Source organism: Labeo rohita, chromosome 18 (assembly GCF_022985175.1).
Source record: "Labeo rohita strain BAU-BD-2019 chromosome 18, IGBB_LRoh.1.0, whole genome shotgun sequence".
Taxonomy (NCBI): domain Eukaryota; kingdom Metazoa; phylum Chordata; class Actinopteri; order Cypriniformes; family Cyprinidae; genus Labeo; species Labeo rohita.
The window spans coordinates 5,562,999-5,583,250 of NC_066886.1; the positions used below are offsets into that span (position 1 = coordinate 5,562,999).

Genomic DNA, 20,252 nt, shown 5'->3' on the forward strand with positions numbered 1-20,252 from the left:
TAAAATCACACATACAAAGGCAAAGATGACATTGTGACCTCTTACATAAATCAGATTTCTTCATTCACACAGCTAAGCTCTTTTTTTGGGTGTTTTGTAATCCAGCTCCTTTGGCTGACACTCAACGCATACAGTGCGCTATCGCCACTTCCTCTGATCATGCCAGACAGGAGCTATTTATAGACCCTACTGCATACATACATGAATGTCTGATTGTGGTTTAAAGGGCAGTTGTGATAAAACAATTGTGCAGTGTTCGCTGTGGTCAGGGGTTCAGAAGTTTCTACGGTACCAACTATAAATCACACTATAAAGAGTCACTGACCTCTCCTTTGGGCAGGATCTTCTGCTCGTCTAGTTTGAAGGCGGTACCGATTTTGCGTCTGACGGTGGGCGGCTCCTCCCCAGGGTCGAGAGGGTACTCTTTTGGAAGTTTTCCTGTCAGCTCCTGAAACACAACACACTATGTTAGACTCTTATTCCAGCTGTTGTTGTGTGTTAGATTAGGATACTGGTTCTGATCAAAACCTTTGTGAGCAGCAAATCTAGGCTTGACAATTTTGAGCCATCCCAAGTGGTGCTTGCTTTTTAGAACCTTTTAAAATCATAGATCATGCATTTCATATTTTACTAATCAGGTATCTCACCTAGTGTTTACAGTTAATACAGCTGAAGTCAAAAGTTTACATACACCTTGCAGAATCTGCAAAATGTTCATTATTTTACCAAAATAAGAGGGATCAAACAAAATGCATGTTATTTTTTATTTAATACTGACCTGAATAAGATATGTGTTTTTTCTGTATTTAGTGATAGTTGTTCATGAGTCCCTTGTCCTGAACAGTTAAACTGCATTCTGTTCTTCAGAAAAATCCTACATTCTTTGGTTTTTCAGCATTTTTGTGTACTTGAACCCTTTCCCACAATGACTATATGATTTTGGGATCCATCTTTTCAATTGAGGGACTCATATGCAACTATTACAGAAGGTTCAAATGCTCACTGATACTCCAGAAGGAAAAATCATCCAGTAAGAGCCAGAAATGTAAACTTTTGAACAGAATGAAGGGGTGTACATTTTTCTTATTTTGCCTAAATATAATTTTTCATTTAGCACTGCCCTTCAGAAGCTACAGAAGATACTTAATTGTTTCCAGAAGACAAAATAAGTTAAATTTACCCTTCAAATCCAAAAAGCAAAACAGTTTTCACTCTCCAGCTCTTAATGCACTGTGTTTCATACAGTCATTGTTGAAAAGGGTTCAAATACACAAAAATGCTGAAAAACCAAAGAATTTGTGGGACCTGAAGGATTTTTCTGAACAACAGCGGGCAATTTAACTGTTTAGGTCAAAGAAGGGACTCATGAACAACTATCACTAAACAAACAAAACAAAAAAAAACACCAGCTGTGAATCATTCAGGCAACAACACAGTATTAAGAATGATTAATTAACATTTTGCAGATTCTGCAAGGTGTGTGTGTGTGTGTGTGTGTGTGTGTGTATAAACTTTTGACTTTAACTGTATATACTTGTGCCAACACCAGTAAAATCTAATAGTGGTTAAATAGCTGTCTCACTCTTTCTAAGCAGTCCAGAGAGAAGCTACAAGAGTTCATATTAAATTAAATGACCAAAACAGTTTACTCTGTAATAAAAAATGACTTTATAAATTATAAACAAGCCTGTCTTTGCTTTAATACTTCCAGCTGCTAATTCAGCATGAAGAAGATCAAATATGCACTCTTACATCCATCTACAACACATTTAAAAAAAAAAAAAGAAGAACCCATATCACAATTCCTGTTTTTTTTTTTGTCCCTACACAAATGATTTTCCTTAAAGAGATTCTGTAATACCATAATCGATTTTTAAGATTAACTGTATATTTGAACCAAATGGATAAAAAGTTTCAAAATAGCTTCCTTTGTAGACTGCAGACAGCAAGTAAGCTCAGGTTCTCAAGAAAAGCCGCTATGCTGAAGTGAGAAGTAGTTTCGATCCTTACCGCTTCTCTGATGCAGATGCTCTTGAGTTCCTCTATTCTCTGTCTCAGCGTCTCCTCCAGAGCTTCCTGTCTGGCCCTCAGAGCCGCCAACATGTCCTTCTTAGCGGTCTGGGAGCTGTCTGACTCTTGAGAGCCTACACACACACACACACACACACGGAGAGAAGGTTAGATCAAATCTAGAATTGACACAAGTCACATTTGACCAAATACGTATGTGTGTGCAACCTAAAGGTCAAAGATCAGAAATGTTTAAAGGTCAAATCAGCACAAGCTTCAGACTTCAGCTTAAACAATTAGACTGACCTTTTTGCTTAGCAAGAGGGTGTGTACCTCACCTCTTTCAACCTTATGAAAGGGGCAAAATATGTGTGTGTGTGTGTGTGTTTCCGGACAGAATTGAACAAAGGGTCCCAATGGGGCAGCATTGTTTAGCAGATACTCTATGTGGATCAGAGTATGAGGCAAAGTTGTGTGTGCCGAGATGTTTACAAGGTAGTCGGCTAAATTTTTTGGCAAGATTGGGAAGGATTACATAACAACAGTGATAGCTTAATATCACCATACAATGCGAAAGACATTAAACCGGTGTTTGTCAACGTGTGGTAGAAATTAGTCGAGGCTGTGAATGCATGTGTTTTCTCACAGTGAAACTATGCATCATGGACAGCTTCCTGCATCTCTGCAGAGGAATGTGACGTGTCTGGTGTGTTTGGAAGGGGATAATGAGTGTGTGTGGGCAGGCAGCTGTCTGGGAATCAGTGAAGGGTCGACAATAACAGAGAGAGAATATGACCAGGGTCACTGACTGTGTTGGTAGTGTCCAGTCAAGCCTGCTATGTTTGTGCGTATACTGCAGAAGAAGCACTAAAATCCTAAATGTGACCAAAGACCACAAAACCAGTCGTAAGTAGCACTGGTATATTTGTAGCAATAGCCAACAATACATTGTATGGGTCAAAATTATCGATTTTTCTTTTATGATAAAAATCATTAGGATATCAAGTAAAGATAAAGTTTCATGAAGATATTTTGTAAATTTCCTACGGTAAATATATCAAAGCTGAATTTTTGACTAGTAATATGCATTACTAAGAACTTCATTTGGACAACTTTAAAGACGATTTTCTAAATATTTTGATTTTCAAACAGTTGTATCTTGGAAAATATTGTCCTATCCTAACAAACCACGCATCAATGGAAAGCTTATTTATTGACCCTTATGACTGGTTTTGTGGTCCAGGGTCACAAATGTGTCCTGTCACTGTAAATTAATATGGCATGGCGTTTGGCAATCTTCTATATTATGACATACACTACCATTCAAAAATTTGGGATCAGTAATACATATATTTTTAAAGAAATTAATGCATCTATTCAGCAGGGATGCATTACATTGGTCAAAAGTGACAGTAAAGACATTTATAATGTTACAAAAGACTTACATTTAATATCAATGTTGTTCTTTTGAACTGACACAAAAACATTGAGCAGCACAACTGTTTTCAAGACTGACTGTAAGAAGAAATGTTTCTTAAGCACCAAATTAGCATATTAGAATGATTTCTGAAGCATCATGTGACACTGAAGATTAGAGTAACAATGCTAAAAATTCTAAACATTCTAACATTTTAAAATGGAAAACTGTTATTTTAAATTGTAATAATATTTAACAGTATTACTGCTTTTACTTTATTTTGTCATCAGACTTTGAATGGTAGTGTATTTTGGAAAAAAAAAAAGTTGTGGTATTCAAAACATTTTTTCTCACTAAGAGGACATACATAACAAAAAAGTAAATATTCCAGAATCACTCTGAGCATACGAGTGAACCAGAGTGGGAATTCTTGTCTCCCAATTCTTGTGAGTATATGTGACAGGAGAATTTAGCTCCAAAGAGCTTTTCCACTCCGCCAAGTTTGGATTTGCTGAGTTGCCAAATAAATCCATCATTTTTGCTTCCCAGTGGAAAGCGTTCAGCATGGGGATGTGAAGTGAAAGACGTTAAGAGAAAATTAGTAATAGACACACACACTTGGTCTGGGTGGGGTTCATGGGAACTCCAGAGGGGCAGAACTGTTGTGGTGAACCTATGAAGCAAATCAACTGCAAAGAAAGGCATCATGCTGCTTGACACACAAACACAGAATAATTCTCTCACTGGAACAGAGCAACATTGTTCTGGAGAGCATCTCTGTGAAATCTTTGTATCCTTTTAGAGACTACATATACAGAAACAGGAGATTTCTGAAGCATGAGTGTTTTACAGAGCAATGTCACACACATGCACTTTTAACTGTACTGTATTTATAACACTGCATTACAATGACTTTCAAAATAAATGCTCCTGTCCATACTTCTGACTGATTCATCAGTGCATGTTATATTTAAAAAATTTAAGTTTAAAGTTAGTGCAAAGGCAAAATTGATTTTGTTTACTTATTGTCTTGCCTAGACTTATTCATGTATGCTTTTCAAAAAAAGAAAATTTTTTTTTTTTTTACTTACTACCTTGGCTTTGCTTCTGAAGCAACTTTCCTTGTCAGATGATATAACTGAGCCTCAACTCTACAGTCCTACTCTACAATTTCTCCCTATGAATAACCAAATTCATTCAGATTACAGAAGTAAAATGGTTTGCGAATGCTGTTTCAGTTTTAGGCTAACCAAAGCAAACAACTCCAGAATGCAGTGACTGTCCAAACCTCCACTATGATCTAATCTTTCATGTGTGGTCAGTGATTAAGAGGCTGAAGACACATGGCTCAGATGAAAAGGGAGATCGTATGACTGACACCAGAGGAGTCCTGCACCGAGCACATTTAATTCACAATACCTGACACCACGGCAGGAGTCCAAAACCAGCATCAAGACAAGCTATTCTCGCCCCGTAGAAAATTTACACACATGCTCACACCCCAAAACGTCCAGTGTATGACATCATCATCACCATGAGATCATAAACACTGGATTCCCACACAGGACAGAGTGTTTGAAGCCAAGTGCACACTACAAGACTGAAGCTTGTCACTCTTGTTTTAAGTTCCTTTACAACAGGCCCCATATCATTGCCAACTTGTCACTAACACTTCAGCTGCAGATGCAGTGATACATTGCTACACAGCTCTTAAAGGGACACAGGAGGAAAAATTATATTTCAGTGCTTTTGCGTTCTCTTCACAAAAGTTTTTTGAGCGAACATGATTTCCGTGATGCGGAAACCCTGGATAGAATCGCGGAATCCAGTCATAAAATTTTATTTACTGTATAATGCGGAATGTCAAGGAATTTGCCAAATTTGAAATGAAAAAATTAAAAGTAGGTCAGTACACTTAAATCAAAACGCAATAAAGACTAGTGTCTGTGAATACTAAGCGGCAAAAATACAGTTTAAATATAAATCCTGCGTGTCTCTGTGTGAATGAATGGCGCAGATGCGTGGTTTTGCTTACTGCACACATACTGAAGCGCACGTTAGGCTTGCAGTGTTTTCAGCCTCTGCCTCCTCATTATATGAGTACATGAACACATAAACAATCTATAAAATCTATAGATCTATAGGAGCATTTTAGTTTCTTTTGAGGAAAAACTATCATCTTCTCATTTACAAACAGAACCTTAAAGCCCTTCACAGCAACCCTTCAAAATAAAAGTTCGGCTTAACTTGAAACTGTGACATAAATATATTACTTGATGTTATGATAATACAACTACTAATAAAATTATTATTAAACATTTTTTAAGGAATAATTTACCAGAATTTATTTACCAAAAAACACAAAACCTTTTCACAGAAAAAATTCATACTGGTCTTAAAATGTTATTTTTGTTGAGCTTCTAATAAATTGCTGCTAAATTGTGTAAGTTTCATGATTACAATTAATTTTACATTTCTCAAGAAATAAAGATAATAGAAATACATTTTTATAAAATCTTTTAATTATTAAAAAATATTATTTTATTAAAAATTAACCATTAAAATGGAATCTAGAAAATAATGGGAACACAGAATTTGGCAAAAATAAACTGAATTTGAGATGGGGGAAAAAGTATTTCATAGGGCCTTAAATGTAATTTTTGTTTAACTTTTAATAAATTGCTGTTAACTTGTAGAAGTTTCATGATTTCAATTAACACCAGTCATGTAAAGCTCATTTAACATGTTTTTTTGATTTTTTTAAATTTTTTTAAGAAATAAAGAAATTATTTTTTTTATAAAATTAATTAATTAGATATGATTTTGATTATTAAAATCTAATGCAACCATTAAAATGGAATCCAGAAAATGAATGGAAACTGAATTTGAGGGAAAAAAAAAAAAAAAAAAGGATTTCAAATAGCCTTATATGGTCATTTTCGTTTAACTTTTAATAAATTGTTGTTAAATTGTGTAAGTTTCATGATTTCAATTAACTAGCCTTGCTTTTTGATTAATATTTTTTAATTTAACCATTAAAACAGAGTCTTCAAAAATTAAAACAGAAAAAAAACTGAATGCAGAAAAATGTAAATGGAAAAAACAGATTTTGGAAAAAAAAAATAAAACAGAAACGGATTTCAGAGGGCCCTACAAAAAAACAAAAAGTAAAAAAATGTTTGCAACATTTTGAGAACGTAAAGTTTTTCTTGGGAACGCAATTGTTTCCACAAATGGACACAAAATGTCTCAGGAAAAATGCAATACTGTTGCAAGAGAACACAAATGTTTTTGAGAGCGAACATAAAGTTTCTTGGAGGAATGCAATACTTTTGCAAAAGAATGCAAATTTTTCCTCTCATCTCATAGTTTTTCAATCACTATGTCCCCTAAGTAGCTCCAAAAACTTCGAACTGAACAACACTTATGTGAGTCAGGACATAATATCTGAATGATAGCTGTAAACAGGAAGAACGTGATCTTGTAATCGCACCTGTTTTGTTTAAGTGTGTGTGTGCGTGTACTGACCTGAAGACAGCAGGCTTCCGCTGCTGCCGCTGATGATTTTGCCTTTGCTGCCCATGTTGGCTAGTTTGGAGGTCTTGAGGGTTCCCGTTTCCGTCAGGTCTATGGCTATCTCGTTCAGACTGCGTGCTGCGTGGATCTTACTCTGAAAGACAGAGACAGAGAGAGTGAATGTGCTTGCCAGCTGTGTCGAGTGTGTCAGAATTTTCCAAGAGACGAACATTCCGCAGCTTTTAAAAGTGTAACAGAATCCTTGAGCAAAATCAGAGACAGATAGTTATGTGTGCGTGTGAGTGTAAGTGCATGTGGCCGTGAGGATTGCAGAGAGATGGTTGTCTAGACGGTGAGACGTTAGAGGTAGACCACGGAAACACACAGGAAGGTCGATGTAGTAAGAGCGAGGTTATCAACCACACTCACTCCGCACAAAACACAAACGCACACTCACCTTGCTCTGTTTGCGGTCCAGGTAGAACTGGTGTTGGCTGATGGCCATGGCCCAGATGGATTTGATGAGGGTTGGACAGGCGTACCAGGTGTGCACGGCGATGCCACTGTGACCAAACGTCCTCCGCGTTACCGACGCCCTGCAGTTGGAGTGAACACAAACCGACTTTATATTCACTGAATTTTATGACATTGTCAGGGCGGGAACGCAGATGTCAAAATGTTTATTATTGGCCAAACACATTTAAAACAATTACGCATTAACAGATGCATACCATCTTTGTGTTGTCATTTCAATACATACACAGTCAAAAAAGTATCTAAATTAGATGAACCACATCCAAAGCCACATAAAAACAGTCAATAAACACACCTGTGACTATGTTATGTTAAGCTAAGCTAAGATAAAGCTTATGCTCTCATGCTCACCAATGGTGCATTTATTTGATCAAAAATACTGTAAAAACTGTAATATTGTGAAATATTATTAGGGGTTTAAGTGCGTGGAGCTGAAACCCTACTGTAACTGTTAGAGTGGTCACAGATCAGCGTTTTCCACATAAAACCGGAGACCAAACCGCAAGTCGTAGAGATTTGAAACTTGGAGGGATAGTAGTACTCACACTGCCAACAACGTCACTAAGGCTTGGTCCAATCGGCCTGACGGGGAGCTATAGTGAATAACTCCTAAACCGTTCAATCGTCTGCAAAATTTTCGGGTATTTTGCATTTTTTGAAAAACCTACTTTTGCAAACTATTGGTATCTCAAAAAACATCCCCGCCACTGGCCAATGAATTTTGAGCACCTGTTAGACAAGGTCAGTGGAGGCCAATCGGAACAAAACTCAGTGAGCCTGTTTAACTCACGGCGTCAAAGGTCTGAGAGAAATTTGAAAGAAATCGGCCACTGAGGGGGCGATATCACATTTTTCTAGGGCATAAATGATTGTACGCAGCACATTTTTTTTCGAACGTACACACAATATTTGTATCATACGATAGAACTCCTTATTCTGGACAACTTTGCCTCTAGAACCACTGCGGTCAATCGAATCGTTTGTTAAATGATTCAGATGTCAAAAAACTACTTTTGAAAGCTACTCCTAGTCCTTGTCACTCAATCTGGAAAAAAACACTGCAGTAAAATTCTTTAGACCAATAATTATCAAAAAAATGTTGAAATGCATCCTTTGGGAAGCTATAACGGGGTTGTTTAGAAAAGGGGCCTATCCAAATTTACCCAAAATCCTATAAAACTTAAAGGAAAACTCAAAACTTCACGAAACCTAGTAAGCACATGTGACAGGTGATTGTAAAAAATAAAGCAAGGTTTTAAGGGGATAACAGTCATAAACATTAAAAAACACCTTATTTCTATGGTAAATAAATGCTTTTTTAATCATTGATTTAGGTAGGTACAGCCTTGCTAATTAATATGGCTTTTTCCCTATATGCTTAACTGCCTTAAGCGCTTGAACCATGATAATCGCTGCTTGCAGCTATATTTATAATTTAAAGTGACTGATTTTTGTTTAAATATAATGTTTCCTGCATGGGCAAAGCTGAATTCTCAGCATCATTACTCCAGTCTTCAGTGTCACATGATTTTTCAGAAATCAGTCTAATATGCTGACTTGTGGCTCAAGAAACATTATTATTATCAATCTTGAAAACAGTTGCTCTGCTTAATATTTTTGTGTGTGATGCATTTTTTCAGGTAGTTCAAAAGAATAGCATCCAAACGTTTGAACGATGGTGTGTAATTCACAAAAAAGCACAAAAACGCATTTGAATTCTATTGTCTGCGATATTATTAGCCACCAGTACAATATATATTTATGTAGGAGACATGAAATGTGAACTGGTGTTAGCACATAATACTCCCGACTGTTCTGCAACCTATCGGCTTAACATACCACACACAGAGCAGCCCACAAACACACACACCATTTACACTGTGGTCGAACCCAGCGCACGTGTGTGTCCAGTGATGGGCTTATAAAATCCTCCAGGCCTCTCCACTAGAACAAAGATAAACAGCAGACCCTCGTGTTCTGACTCTTATCAAAACCATATTAGCGTATGTGCGTGTGTTGCGTCGACTTTAACTGAATGACAGTGAACCTAACAAGAAGAAAAACACACGACAGTCCCTCATGCTGGAAAATAAACAGATTGTTTCATCTTCCTAAAATGTTTTGCTCTCTTTCATGTCTTATTTCCCCAGCCTCCAGCATTTCTGTGAACTCCCTCCGTGTTCTCCTCGTTTCTGGGCTGTCGTGGTGGTTGTTTGAACAGCGTGAATGAGGCGGTTTATCTGTCAGCATCTGAGGCAGCGTGAGCTGCTGCTTTTGGCAGCGTCTGCTCTCCTAAAGAGACTAACCAGCCCACGGCACCTACTGATGATGTCATGTGGGCCTGATTAAACCCTAAACACATCGTAATATTGACAGAAAAAAAGTCAGAACAAACTGAAGATCCAAAACAAGCCAGGTTTGGTAAAACTAAAGAGAGAAGCGGAGAATCTGGATCAAACTCAAACCACATCTCAATCTTTATAGATAGGTATACAAAAAGAAGAGACTATGTTTTTGTTTTTGTTCCAGCTGTACTTTTACCCTCTTCTCCACAGGACACAGGAAGTCAGAGATTGCAATCTAATAACAAATAGCTTAGCTCAGTGAACGCTTGTGGACGGAAACCAACCGGATGTAACTACAAACATTAACAATGAAAATTAACAATTTTTTTCTTCAGGAACAGGACACAAGAATGTGTTTTCCTGTCAAACTCTGATATATTTTCAAGATTAAACAAAACTAAATTTGTATAACTGATGTGTAGATGCTGTATCAGGATGTTCCTCTATTAAATTATTTTAAAGCAACTTCTATATCTTACTCCTGTAGCCAGTAAATGATCCAATGTAAGCTCAGTACATCATGCCACTTATAAGTAATTCAAATTACTTCCACACTTCAAACCAAAAGCATCAAAGGACAAAAACATACACAGCTGAGGTCTTTCAAAAGTTTTATGAGATCTAAAACTCCTGCTGGGTTGGAGTGAAAGTGGCAGCCACAACATGTGCTGTCCTGGTGTTTGACACAATGTTTGTAAGCCTATACAGTTCATGACCTGTGTTTGTGAGCGAACACGTGTAGGCTTTAATGTAGATTTACCTTCTCGGATCATGGACTTCCACTGAGAACTTCTTCTCCCTGAAGTACAGATTCTCCAACTGTCTCCATTGGAACACCTGCAGAGATGAGAGAACGTTTTTACAACATTCCCAAAACCTCAATCAAACATTCCACGGATGGTGCTCCAGCATCTAAACTCCTTCCAAATCAGAAAACTAGAGGAAAAAGCTCTAAAAGTGAATCCAGAATGCAAGTCCAAGAACTTTTATGTTCACTTTTGTGCATATGGCGAGCGTGTGTAAAATCCTCCTTAAGCATGGGAAACAATGAGTCCTCCTCTGTATATGTGTAGAAAGTGAGAGACTGTTTGGATCAAGAGCGATGGAGAGGGAGAGAGAGAGAGAGTGCAAGCAAGAGTGGGAGGAGTCAGCCCCCTTCCAAGCCTCTCCTCCCTCTGGGACACACGCTTCCTGTGTGGGAGGGGTTTATGGAGAGTTCAGAGTGATGTGTTTGTGTGTGTGCTGTAGGAACCCCTCAAAACGTAGCGCTACAGCTTTGTTAAACTCCTCCACCTCTTTTCCCCTCATTCACTCAAGAAACCTGGTTCTGGTTCTCATTACACACCATCATGCCTACACACACACACACGGCTGTCTGCGGCACACACAGACAAAGAAAATGCAAAAGAAAAAAAGGATGGTGGAGAAAGTGGGATAAATATGCATTCAGTGCATTTTTTGTAAGAAAAAGAGCCTTATATATTCTTTCAAAGGTATATAAAATCTAAACTATCGATTAAACCCATTATTACTGTTAAAAGTCATTAAAAAGATTTTGTATACAAACATTCCTTGGCAATGACCTAGATTTAAGAAAAAGAAGAAAAATAAAGGAAAGGAGAAATGAAAAAATGATGGAAGAGAGTGGAGAGAGAAGGGGAGGGGGCTGGCTTGAAGAGCTCAAGAATTTTAAGAGCCTGGGAAAACAATGGACAGATGAAGGAAGAGGGGAGGGAAGGAACATAGTTACACACACACACACAACACACAACTAAAGCTATTTCCACATATATCACTAGGATTGGGAATTAAGAACTGATTCTTATTTAGAGCTGGTTCCATTTTTAAAAATCTACTGGAACCAAATGATTTTCACAACGTCAACATCTGCGACATTCCATTGATGCAGATAAAATATTGCCTTTTTGCAACTCTACTTATTTTAGATGTGATAAGCTTACAATACGAGTCACATTTGATGTGAATCAATGAATGGAATACACTTCAAGTCAAAAGTTTTTGAACAGTAAGATGTTTTTTTTTTTTAAGAAGTCTCTTCTGCTCACCAAGCCTGCATGTATTTCATCCAAAGTACAGTAAAAACAGTAAAATTTTGAAATATTTTTACTATTTAAAATAATAGTTTTCTATTTGAATATATTTTAAAATGTGGTTTCAAAGTTGCATTTTTAGCATCATTACTCCAGTCACATGATCCATCAGAAATTATTTTAATATGCAGATCAGCTGCTCAAAAAACAATGATTTCTGAAGGATCATTTGACACTGAAGACTGGAGTAATGATGCTGAAAATTCAGCTTTGATCACAGGAATAAATTAAATTTTAAAATATATTCAGATAGAAAGCAGTTATTTTAAATAGTAAAAATGTTTCACAGTATTAATGCTTTTGCTGTATTTTAAATCAAATAAATGCAGGCTTGGTGAGCAGAAAATAATTATTTAAAAAAGACATTAAAGTCTTACGGTTCAAAAACTTTTGACTGGTATTGTATAAATCAATGAAATGAAAGAGAAAGGCCAGTTGCTGCACAATAATACACAAAGAATCACAAGACTACAGATTTGTCAACTACAGTTTATAAACAAATGACACTGAGAAAGAGAATCTCATAAATCAGGACTCAAGACTGTTATTGGTTTCAATTGGTCCAAAGATACATATCACTAAAACAACACTGATACATATAGTAATAAAAGTAGTTAACATTAAAATGTTACCAAAGATAGGGTTATTTTGTTTAGCAATTATTTCCTCGTTACTTCAATTCAAATTTGTTTATAAAGTACTTTTTCAGAACCACAGCTTATACCAAAGTGCTGTACTATTAAAAGAACTGCTTAATATCATAAACACAGTGCAATCGAACAGCACAGGGGTTTTGATGGTGTGAATGTTTCTTGGTGTTTACGAGAAGCTTTGATAGTCTCAAGGGACCAAGAACAAACCTGACCCTCAACACTTTCAAAACAACTTTCATTATGGAGATACAAATCTCTCTCCTTAGGAGAGAGGGAGGGAGAGGAAAAAGAAAGTAAGGGAGTCTACAATGTTCCATGACATCTAAACACTCTAGCGTGGTGCAGTTATAAGAGCCAATGAGGCATGGAGCATTAACCACACCAGATTATTTTGGGCACAGTGAGGTGGAACTAGGGACTTCAGCTATTGTTCAGGACTGAGACAATCACAGCTGAAAGTGTGTGTGATTTTGAAGCGTGCAGTCACGAGAAGCTGTAAAAGAGGGAAAAGACATTTCAAAGGGGGCCCATGTGCCCAGCGATGTGCTGAATCCTGGTTAGTTCCAGCACATATTTCACTGACAGCTGAACCATGTTCAAGTCCTCATGTTGTTTGGGTATTTAGATCTCTGGAAACAGGGTTAAATCTTGTTCTGGACTTCAAAGGATTTTAATGAAGGCTCACAGCCATGGTGATGGGGTCCAGAGATTGGCTATGGCTGAAAACCCCACCTCTGCTCTGATGCAACTGATTCCAGTAAAGTCTGATGTTAGCATGCAATTAAAACTAAAATCTCAGGAACAAAAGCATGCAAACACAACACATACACAAATGTTAAGTGAAATGGTCTATTCTTAATTAAATGCTACCATTTACCTTAATACTTTTAATGAAAATAAATGTACACGTGTTCAGAAGTCTGGGGTATGACTTTTTTTTTTTTTTTTTTAAGAAATCAATACTGTTATTCAGTAAGGAAGAATTAAACTGGCATTAAAGACTTTTTTGCCTGGTTTTACAGACAGGTCTTAAACTAAGCCAGGATTAGGCCATAGTTCAATTAGGACATTTAAGTCATTTTAAAAAACATGCCTTAGAAAGAAAAAAAAAAAAAAAAAAAAACATCACTAGGGTATTGGCATATTTTTAAGATCAACTGAAACAGCTCAGACTTACATTTTAGTCTGGGAACCGGAGGTTACTGTTAGAAAATATTTCCGTTCCAAACAAAGGCTGTTCTTTTTAACTTTCTGTTCTTATGAATAAATAACAAAAACACTGAGAATGCAAAAGATCACTGCAATGCAATGAAATGAAATGAGCATAATTTTGTTAAAACCATGATACCACCTTATAATCTTGCCTATATAGGCAGCTTACTAGGTTTTAGCTAACCGCTTATTCAAACAATCCTTTCTAGAGCTCTAGCAGAGTTAAAGATCACTTAAGACCAAAACCTGCTTATTCAGAAAGCTCCAATGTATGGGAGTTTAGATTTTAAGGGGTCTCTATGTAAATGTCATAGGCGTTGCATCACTATGACTCACATTCACTGCAGCTACTTTTATTATAACGCACAACGCCCACCCTGCAGTCTGTACATAGAGTAATACAATAAACCCCCACCCCTCTCTCTCTCTCTCACAAAGGCATGCACAGAGTACAGGAAGACCGTGTGTGGCATAGTATTTACTTAGCCGGAGCTAAAACGAGCGGTGATGAGAAAAGACAGGGCATCGGAAAGGTCAAAGGTCAGTAGCAGCAGACAGCATGAAAACAATCACCGGTGACTCAAGGGTTGCAATCCCATGATTCACAGCTATAACGTCACATCTGGCTAGCTGTACACTTCTTAGATTTGCTATGCTGTTTGTATGTTTTACAAGGCAAGAATCTCAGTTAGCAAAGCTAATGAGCTGATCCAAACAGCCGCACACATGCCAGTTTTTGGGGAGTGGTCCCGGATTCGTCAGACGCGCTAATGTTTCCAGTATGTTTTGTGTTGTCAGGGCGACAGTAATCCTGCGGGTGTCTGCTGCTGGGTTTCCTGTTGCGGGTTTTGGAGTCAGCAAGGCTGCTGGAGGGAGTTTAGGTAGAGAACAATAGCTTTTGAGAATCTCAAGCACCAAGATTCATGATGAAACCACAAACGTACTCGTCACACCTCTGTGAAAGACACACTTTGGCACAGATGCTCTGCGGCCTCTCATTAGGAGAGGGTTTAAATTAGTTTGAAACTCATTAAATAAACCCAACCACTAACTCACCGAGTCTGCAACTTTTAGTGTGTGGCATATTTAACTGTATATCCCGCAGTCTCTCACACACACTGCCTACAGATGGAGAACAGCCACAAACCATTAGCGCATGTGAGCTTATCATCAAAACATTGAAACGTGCATGTGTGATGGAGGCAAACTGTGTAATGAGAACATTAGTGGCAATGACCCATCTGAAATGCAGATCAGTGGAAACTTACAGCCTGCCGTTTGAACGCAGGGCTGGACGTCTGATTGTTTTCGGTGATTAAAGTAATAGTTCACACAAGACTGAACATATTGTCATCATTTGCTCACTCTCATGTCATTTCAAACCTGTAGAGCTTTCTTTCTTCTGTGGAACATAAAAGAAGATTTTTTGAATGGGGTCCAATGTTGTTGTGACTTGATTTGTATCAACAAAAACAGTTGAAACATTGTTTAAATTATATTATTTTGCATTCTTGTATTTGGATCAGCAGGGCGAGTAAATGATGACGTTCATTTTTGGATGAACTATGCCTTTAAATTGTCATCCAGGTTTAGGACTGTAATTTTGTTTAGTTTGCATCTGTGGCGTCTTTGCAGACGCGTCTGTTCTTCTCGCCGGTTTCTCTTCCCTCCATTCTGAGTTTTATTTCAACTCTCGTTTTCTGTAACAGATCCTTCTCTGTAAATAGGCCTGAGTTTGGCTTTTCGCTTGGCTGGACTTTCTGCTTTGAACACTATTTTTAGCTTGCGGTTTTGGGAAAGGTTTTTCTGTTCCTCACCACAGGCTGAAGCTTTTGCCTGTCCTTTGGAGGGAACTTAAACACGGGTGTCCGCTGTGAGAATGGAAAACCAAAGCCAGCGGGACACACACCTGAAGTAAAGTCATTCCGACAGCAAGCGTTTTGTCTGACCTAGACAGATTTGTAGCATTTCAGTTAGTTGGTGTCACTGATCGTCTGTCTGGAAGTTTGAGAGTCTCTGTCTAAAGTTACAAGAAACGCTATAGGGTCAGACCACCAGAGGTCCTGACCTTTGGTCACCACACCCGAGTGTCAGACGTTCAGACTTGGCTGACGTCATGAGGTTAAGCAAAGGTGACCAGGTGATGAACACATTCATACACAAGCACAAACACACAACTGAGGAAACTCACGCTAAGTTTCAAAACACAGCATAAGGGAAACTGCTTACATCCACTGGATTTTCTGCGGAGCAGAGAGTTTTAAAGGAGAAGTGGGATTTTATTCCCCTCCCTCATGAAGAAACAAAGACCTTTTCTTTAAAAGCACTGTCATAAGCTACATTTTAAGAAGTGATTATGGTTCTGGGTGGTAGCCCAAGTCAAAAAAGATTAATTTGTCCATTTTATTGCCGCACAATAATGGCACGCCTCTCCTCAACAAGTGGCGTGATTTAAGGTCACAAACGGTGAGGGACGAATTATGCCAAGCACTACTAATTACCATCAGGGAGGTAAAACTATTACCGGATGACCAAGATGAAGAGATGTGAAGGGAGGACAAGCAAAAGTCAAACTGTAGAAAGTCCACAGAGGAAAGACAGTCTTACCTTTCTTGGTTTGACTTTGTCCTGGTAGTCATATTGAAAAATGCCTTTATAACTCAAACCCAGCCACCACGGGATACCCTGCTTATCCTGAAACAGAGCAAGAGTAAGAGAAAAAAACAAACAAACAAAAAAGAGTATTAATGAAGTATTAAAAGAAGCGTCGGCTCATGGTTAATGACAGCACGATTATCTTAAACACACTGTGTCTTAAGCATCCTTTAACACTTGAGTCAAACGCTGATACTACAGGTCGTGAGAATGTGTGTGTGTGTGTGGACTGACGGCTGTGATTATAAATTTTCCCTCCGAGCACACTGACCCACCTTAACAGCGTAATAATGCACTCCATATGTGGGTAACGACTCCACTATACTCATATAACTGTGAGAGAGAAGAAAGAAGAAATCATTGACAGTATGTTATGGATGTTTCAAATGCAAACAATTTACATTAGTAGTGAACATGTGGGAGTGGATCTCGGAAGTAGTCGTTGAGAATGTATGACAAAGATTATCAGCACTGAAAGTGCAAAAACAAGCAAATTAAAAATATTTGGATACTTTAGGCACTTTTCAAGCACAACATTTCTCTAAAAGAGGTTTTAGTATAAAATTAAAGCTGCAAGCAGCGATGAACGGGCCCTCGCACCCGGGCTCACCGCCGATCGGTGGCGAATGGTGGGCACTATGCTTTTCACATAGTAAATATAGGAGGAATATGTCAAAGTCATTTATATGTGCCAAACTTCCTGCTGCCAGCTGGTGGCGCTATGCCTATAACTGAATATTGGCATGTAGATGTCTTCAGGCCAGCACTTTTATCAAATATATGAAGTTTGGTGCAGATTGAACATAGTATGCTTGAGCTAGGGTAAGACATGACATATCCTGCTGCCAACAGGTGGCGCTATGATTATATCTGAATTTTGGTCTTTAGGTGTCTTCAGGCTAGTACTCTTACCAAACATGTGAAGTTTGGTGCAGATCAGACATTGCATGTTTAAGTTAGTGTAAAAGAAGTCATTTCCTGTTGCCAACAGGTGGCGCTATTATAATAACTGAATATTGGCCTCTAAATGTGTTCAGGCCAGGACACTTATCAAACGTGTGAAGTTTGGGGCAGATCGGACATTTTATGGCCAAGTTACAACATCTTCTATTTCCATGGCGAAACAATTTGCTGGAAAAATTAAAAATATCCGACTTCCTGTTGGGTTTCGGATTTTGCCTCGAGAGACTTTTTTGTAGGTATTGGTGTGTTACATGTGTGTACCGAGTTTCGTAAATGTACTTGACACGTAGCTCGAGGCGCACTCCGCTGAATGTGTATAGGTGGTGCTATCGAGCCATTTTGCCACACCCACTTCTGAGACCCATATCAGACGTAAATTTTCGCCAGTTCTGATGCGTGTGCAAAGTTTCGTGAGTTTTCGGCCATGTTTAGGCCCTCAAAAATGCGATTCATTTTGGAGAATAATAATAATAATAATAATAATAATAATAATAAACGGAGCAATTCCAATAGGGTCCTCGCACCACCGGTGCTCGGGCCCTAATAAGCATGAAAGAACATAGACTGTGTTCAAAATTAAAGGTATAGTTCAACAAAAAAAATTGGCCTTTAGATGTGTTCAGGCCAGGAATCTTATTGAACAGGTGTAGTTTGTGGCAGATCGGTCTTTGTATGGCTTATATATGGCTTATATAAGTTATAACAACTTCCTTTTACAAGGTGAAACATCAAACTTTGTCAGGTCGCCACAGACACGCCCTTTAACGAAAACTCAAGATTTTCGCAATTTAACATCGCAAAGGCCTTTAGAGTAGACTGACCAAATATAATGTTGATGTCATTAAATTCTTATGAGGAGCTTGTTAGGGCATAAAGCATGCCACTTCTTTTTGTCAGTAGGTGGCGCTATGACTATAACTGAATATGGGCATGTAGATGTCTTCAGGTCAGGAGTCTTATAAAACGTGAAGTTTGGGGAAGATCAGACATTATATGACTGAGTTATAACAACTTCCTGTTGTTCGAAGTTCGAACATCAAAGTTTCGAAGAAACATCAGGCCGCCACGGATACTTCAACGAAAACTCAAGATCTTCGCAATTTAATGTCACAAAGGGCTTTAGATTACATTGACCAAATTTAGTGTTGATCTCTTTTAATCTCTAGGAGGAGTTTGTTTAAATACAACGCCTGAAAACGGCAAAAACTTGCAGAGAAAATTCAAAATAACAGACTTCCTGTTGAGTTTCGGACTTCGTACCGAGGGACTTGTTTGTCTACTGAATTTTGTAAATGTATGTAAAACATAGCTTGAGAGACAGCTTGTTGAAATTTTATAGGTGGCACAATTGAGCCATTTTGCCACACCCACTTGTGAAACCCATATCAGATGTACATTTTCACCACTTTTGGTGTGTGTGCAAAGTTTCAGGAGTCTGAGCATATTAAGGCCCTCAAAAATTCGAAATTGAGCAATTCCAATGGTGTCCTTGCACCATCGATGCTCGAGCCAAAATAACAGTCAAAAGAGTCAAAAGAATCAAATCTCATTGGTACTTGCATACCATGTGACCATATGTGATGATGTTTGAGGTTTGTCACCATTGAAGTTGTTTTTTGAATGACATTTTTTGGGTAAACTTTTCCTTTAACATAAAATGCCTTTGCACACTTTCTCTTAATCAAATTGTTTTGCTCATAACAATATTCTTTCTTACTTGACGATAGCCTGGCCTCTGGACTGTCCGCTTAGCTTCTTGTAGTGCTCAATGACTCTGTCCTCACTGCGAAACAACACACACAGATTAGAGGCAACAGATGACAATGTTCATGAACATGTGGCTATCAGCCTATTTCAATTCCGCAGGAACACGAAACAGACAAGAGTGAACGCTTACAGATGTACAAAGACGCAGCCAATGAAATACAACACCATGAAGGAGATAAGTTCATTCTTAGAACAGGAAGTGCACCGGCCTGCTCAATACGGATGTGTGATTGAGTGTGTCTCAAAACTGGAGCATCTGTGAAACGCTTCATTCGCATCAAATAGAATTCGAGGAAAATTGGGTTAGAGAATTATTCTGGGGAATCCTTTCCCATGGTGCATAGAGAGCACAGAGCAGATACATCTCGTTAATACCTCTCCATTATCAGCTGACAGCTGTGTGTATGAGTGTGTGTGTCTCACCAGTATGCGAGCGAAGGGTGCTCCTTCAGTGCTTGTGTAGGCAGTGCTGGCAGTTTCTTCAGATCAGCCCTAGTAGCATCATTACTGTAAAAATAACACAAAATACTCAGAAATACAAGCACCTGACAGGGTTAAAAAAATCAGCCAATCAGAAACACAGAACAGAGACAGGAGATACAAGGTAAATCAATTAAAATAATTGTATAAATGATAATAATTGTCACATGACCATTAATCATCCTACGGAAATAAAAATGATTTTGCATTTGCAACCAATTTATGTAAAGATGGCAATCTAACTTTTGTCAAATAAGATAAAATCAGTGAAATATGTTTAAATCACATCTGATATTGCTTCCAGTTCATTCCTGAAATGGAAGGGTAATTCAAGTACATTGCATTGTGGGATATATTATCCCTCACAATGTGCTCAGCTTGTATAATGCACATTTTGGCAAAGTTACTGACTATCAGGGCATTCCACGCATACAAAATGTGCACACCATAAAACACATACTGCAAAAATTAGGGCAGTATGGTAGTGTGCCATTCCGAGCACAGAGTGATGGAGAGGTTGAGAGGAAGTGTAAGAGGTAGAGGAAATTAAGTCGAAGAAAACCGAATGACAGAATAAAGCTGGAAGGAT

At 38.1% G+C, this 20,252-nt stretch overlaps 1 protein-coding gene across 1 annotated transcript in view; it reads right to left on the minus strand.

The window, feature by feature from the left end:
• The window catches only part of frmd4a (FERM domain containing 4A), an 80,715-nt gene that overhangs the window by 11,061 nt on the left and 49,402 nt on the right, over positions 1-20,252 (minus strand). Inside the window, 9 exon segments of the mRNA XM_051135203.1 lie at positions 326-448; positions 2,011-2,144; positions 6,956-7,097; positions 7,401-7,539; positions 10,583-10,659; positions 16,406-16,492; positions 16,729-16,786; positions 19,134-19,199; positions 19,607-19,690. Of these exon segments, the coding sequence (XP_050991160.1) occupies positions 326-448; positions 2,011-2,144; positions 6,956-7,097; positions 7,401-7,539; positions 10,583-10,659; positions 16,406-16,492; positions 16,729-16,786; positions 19,134-19,199; positions 19,607-19,690 (910 nt within the window).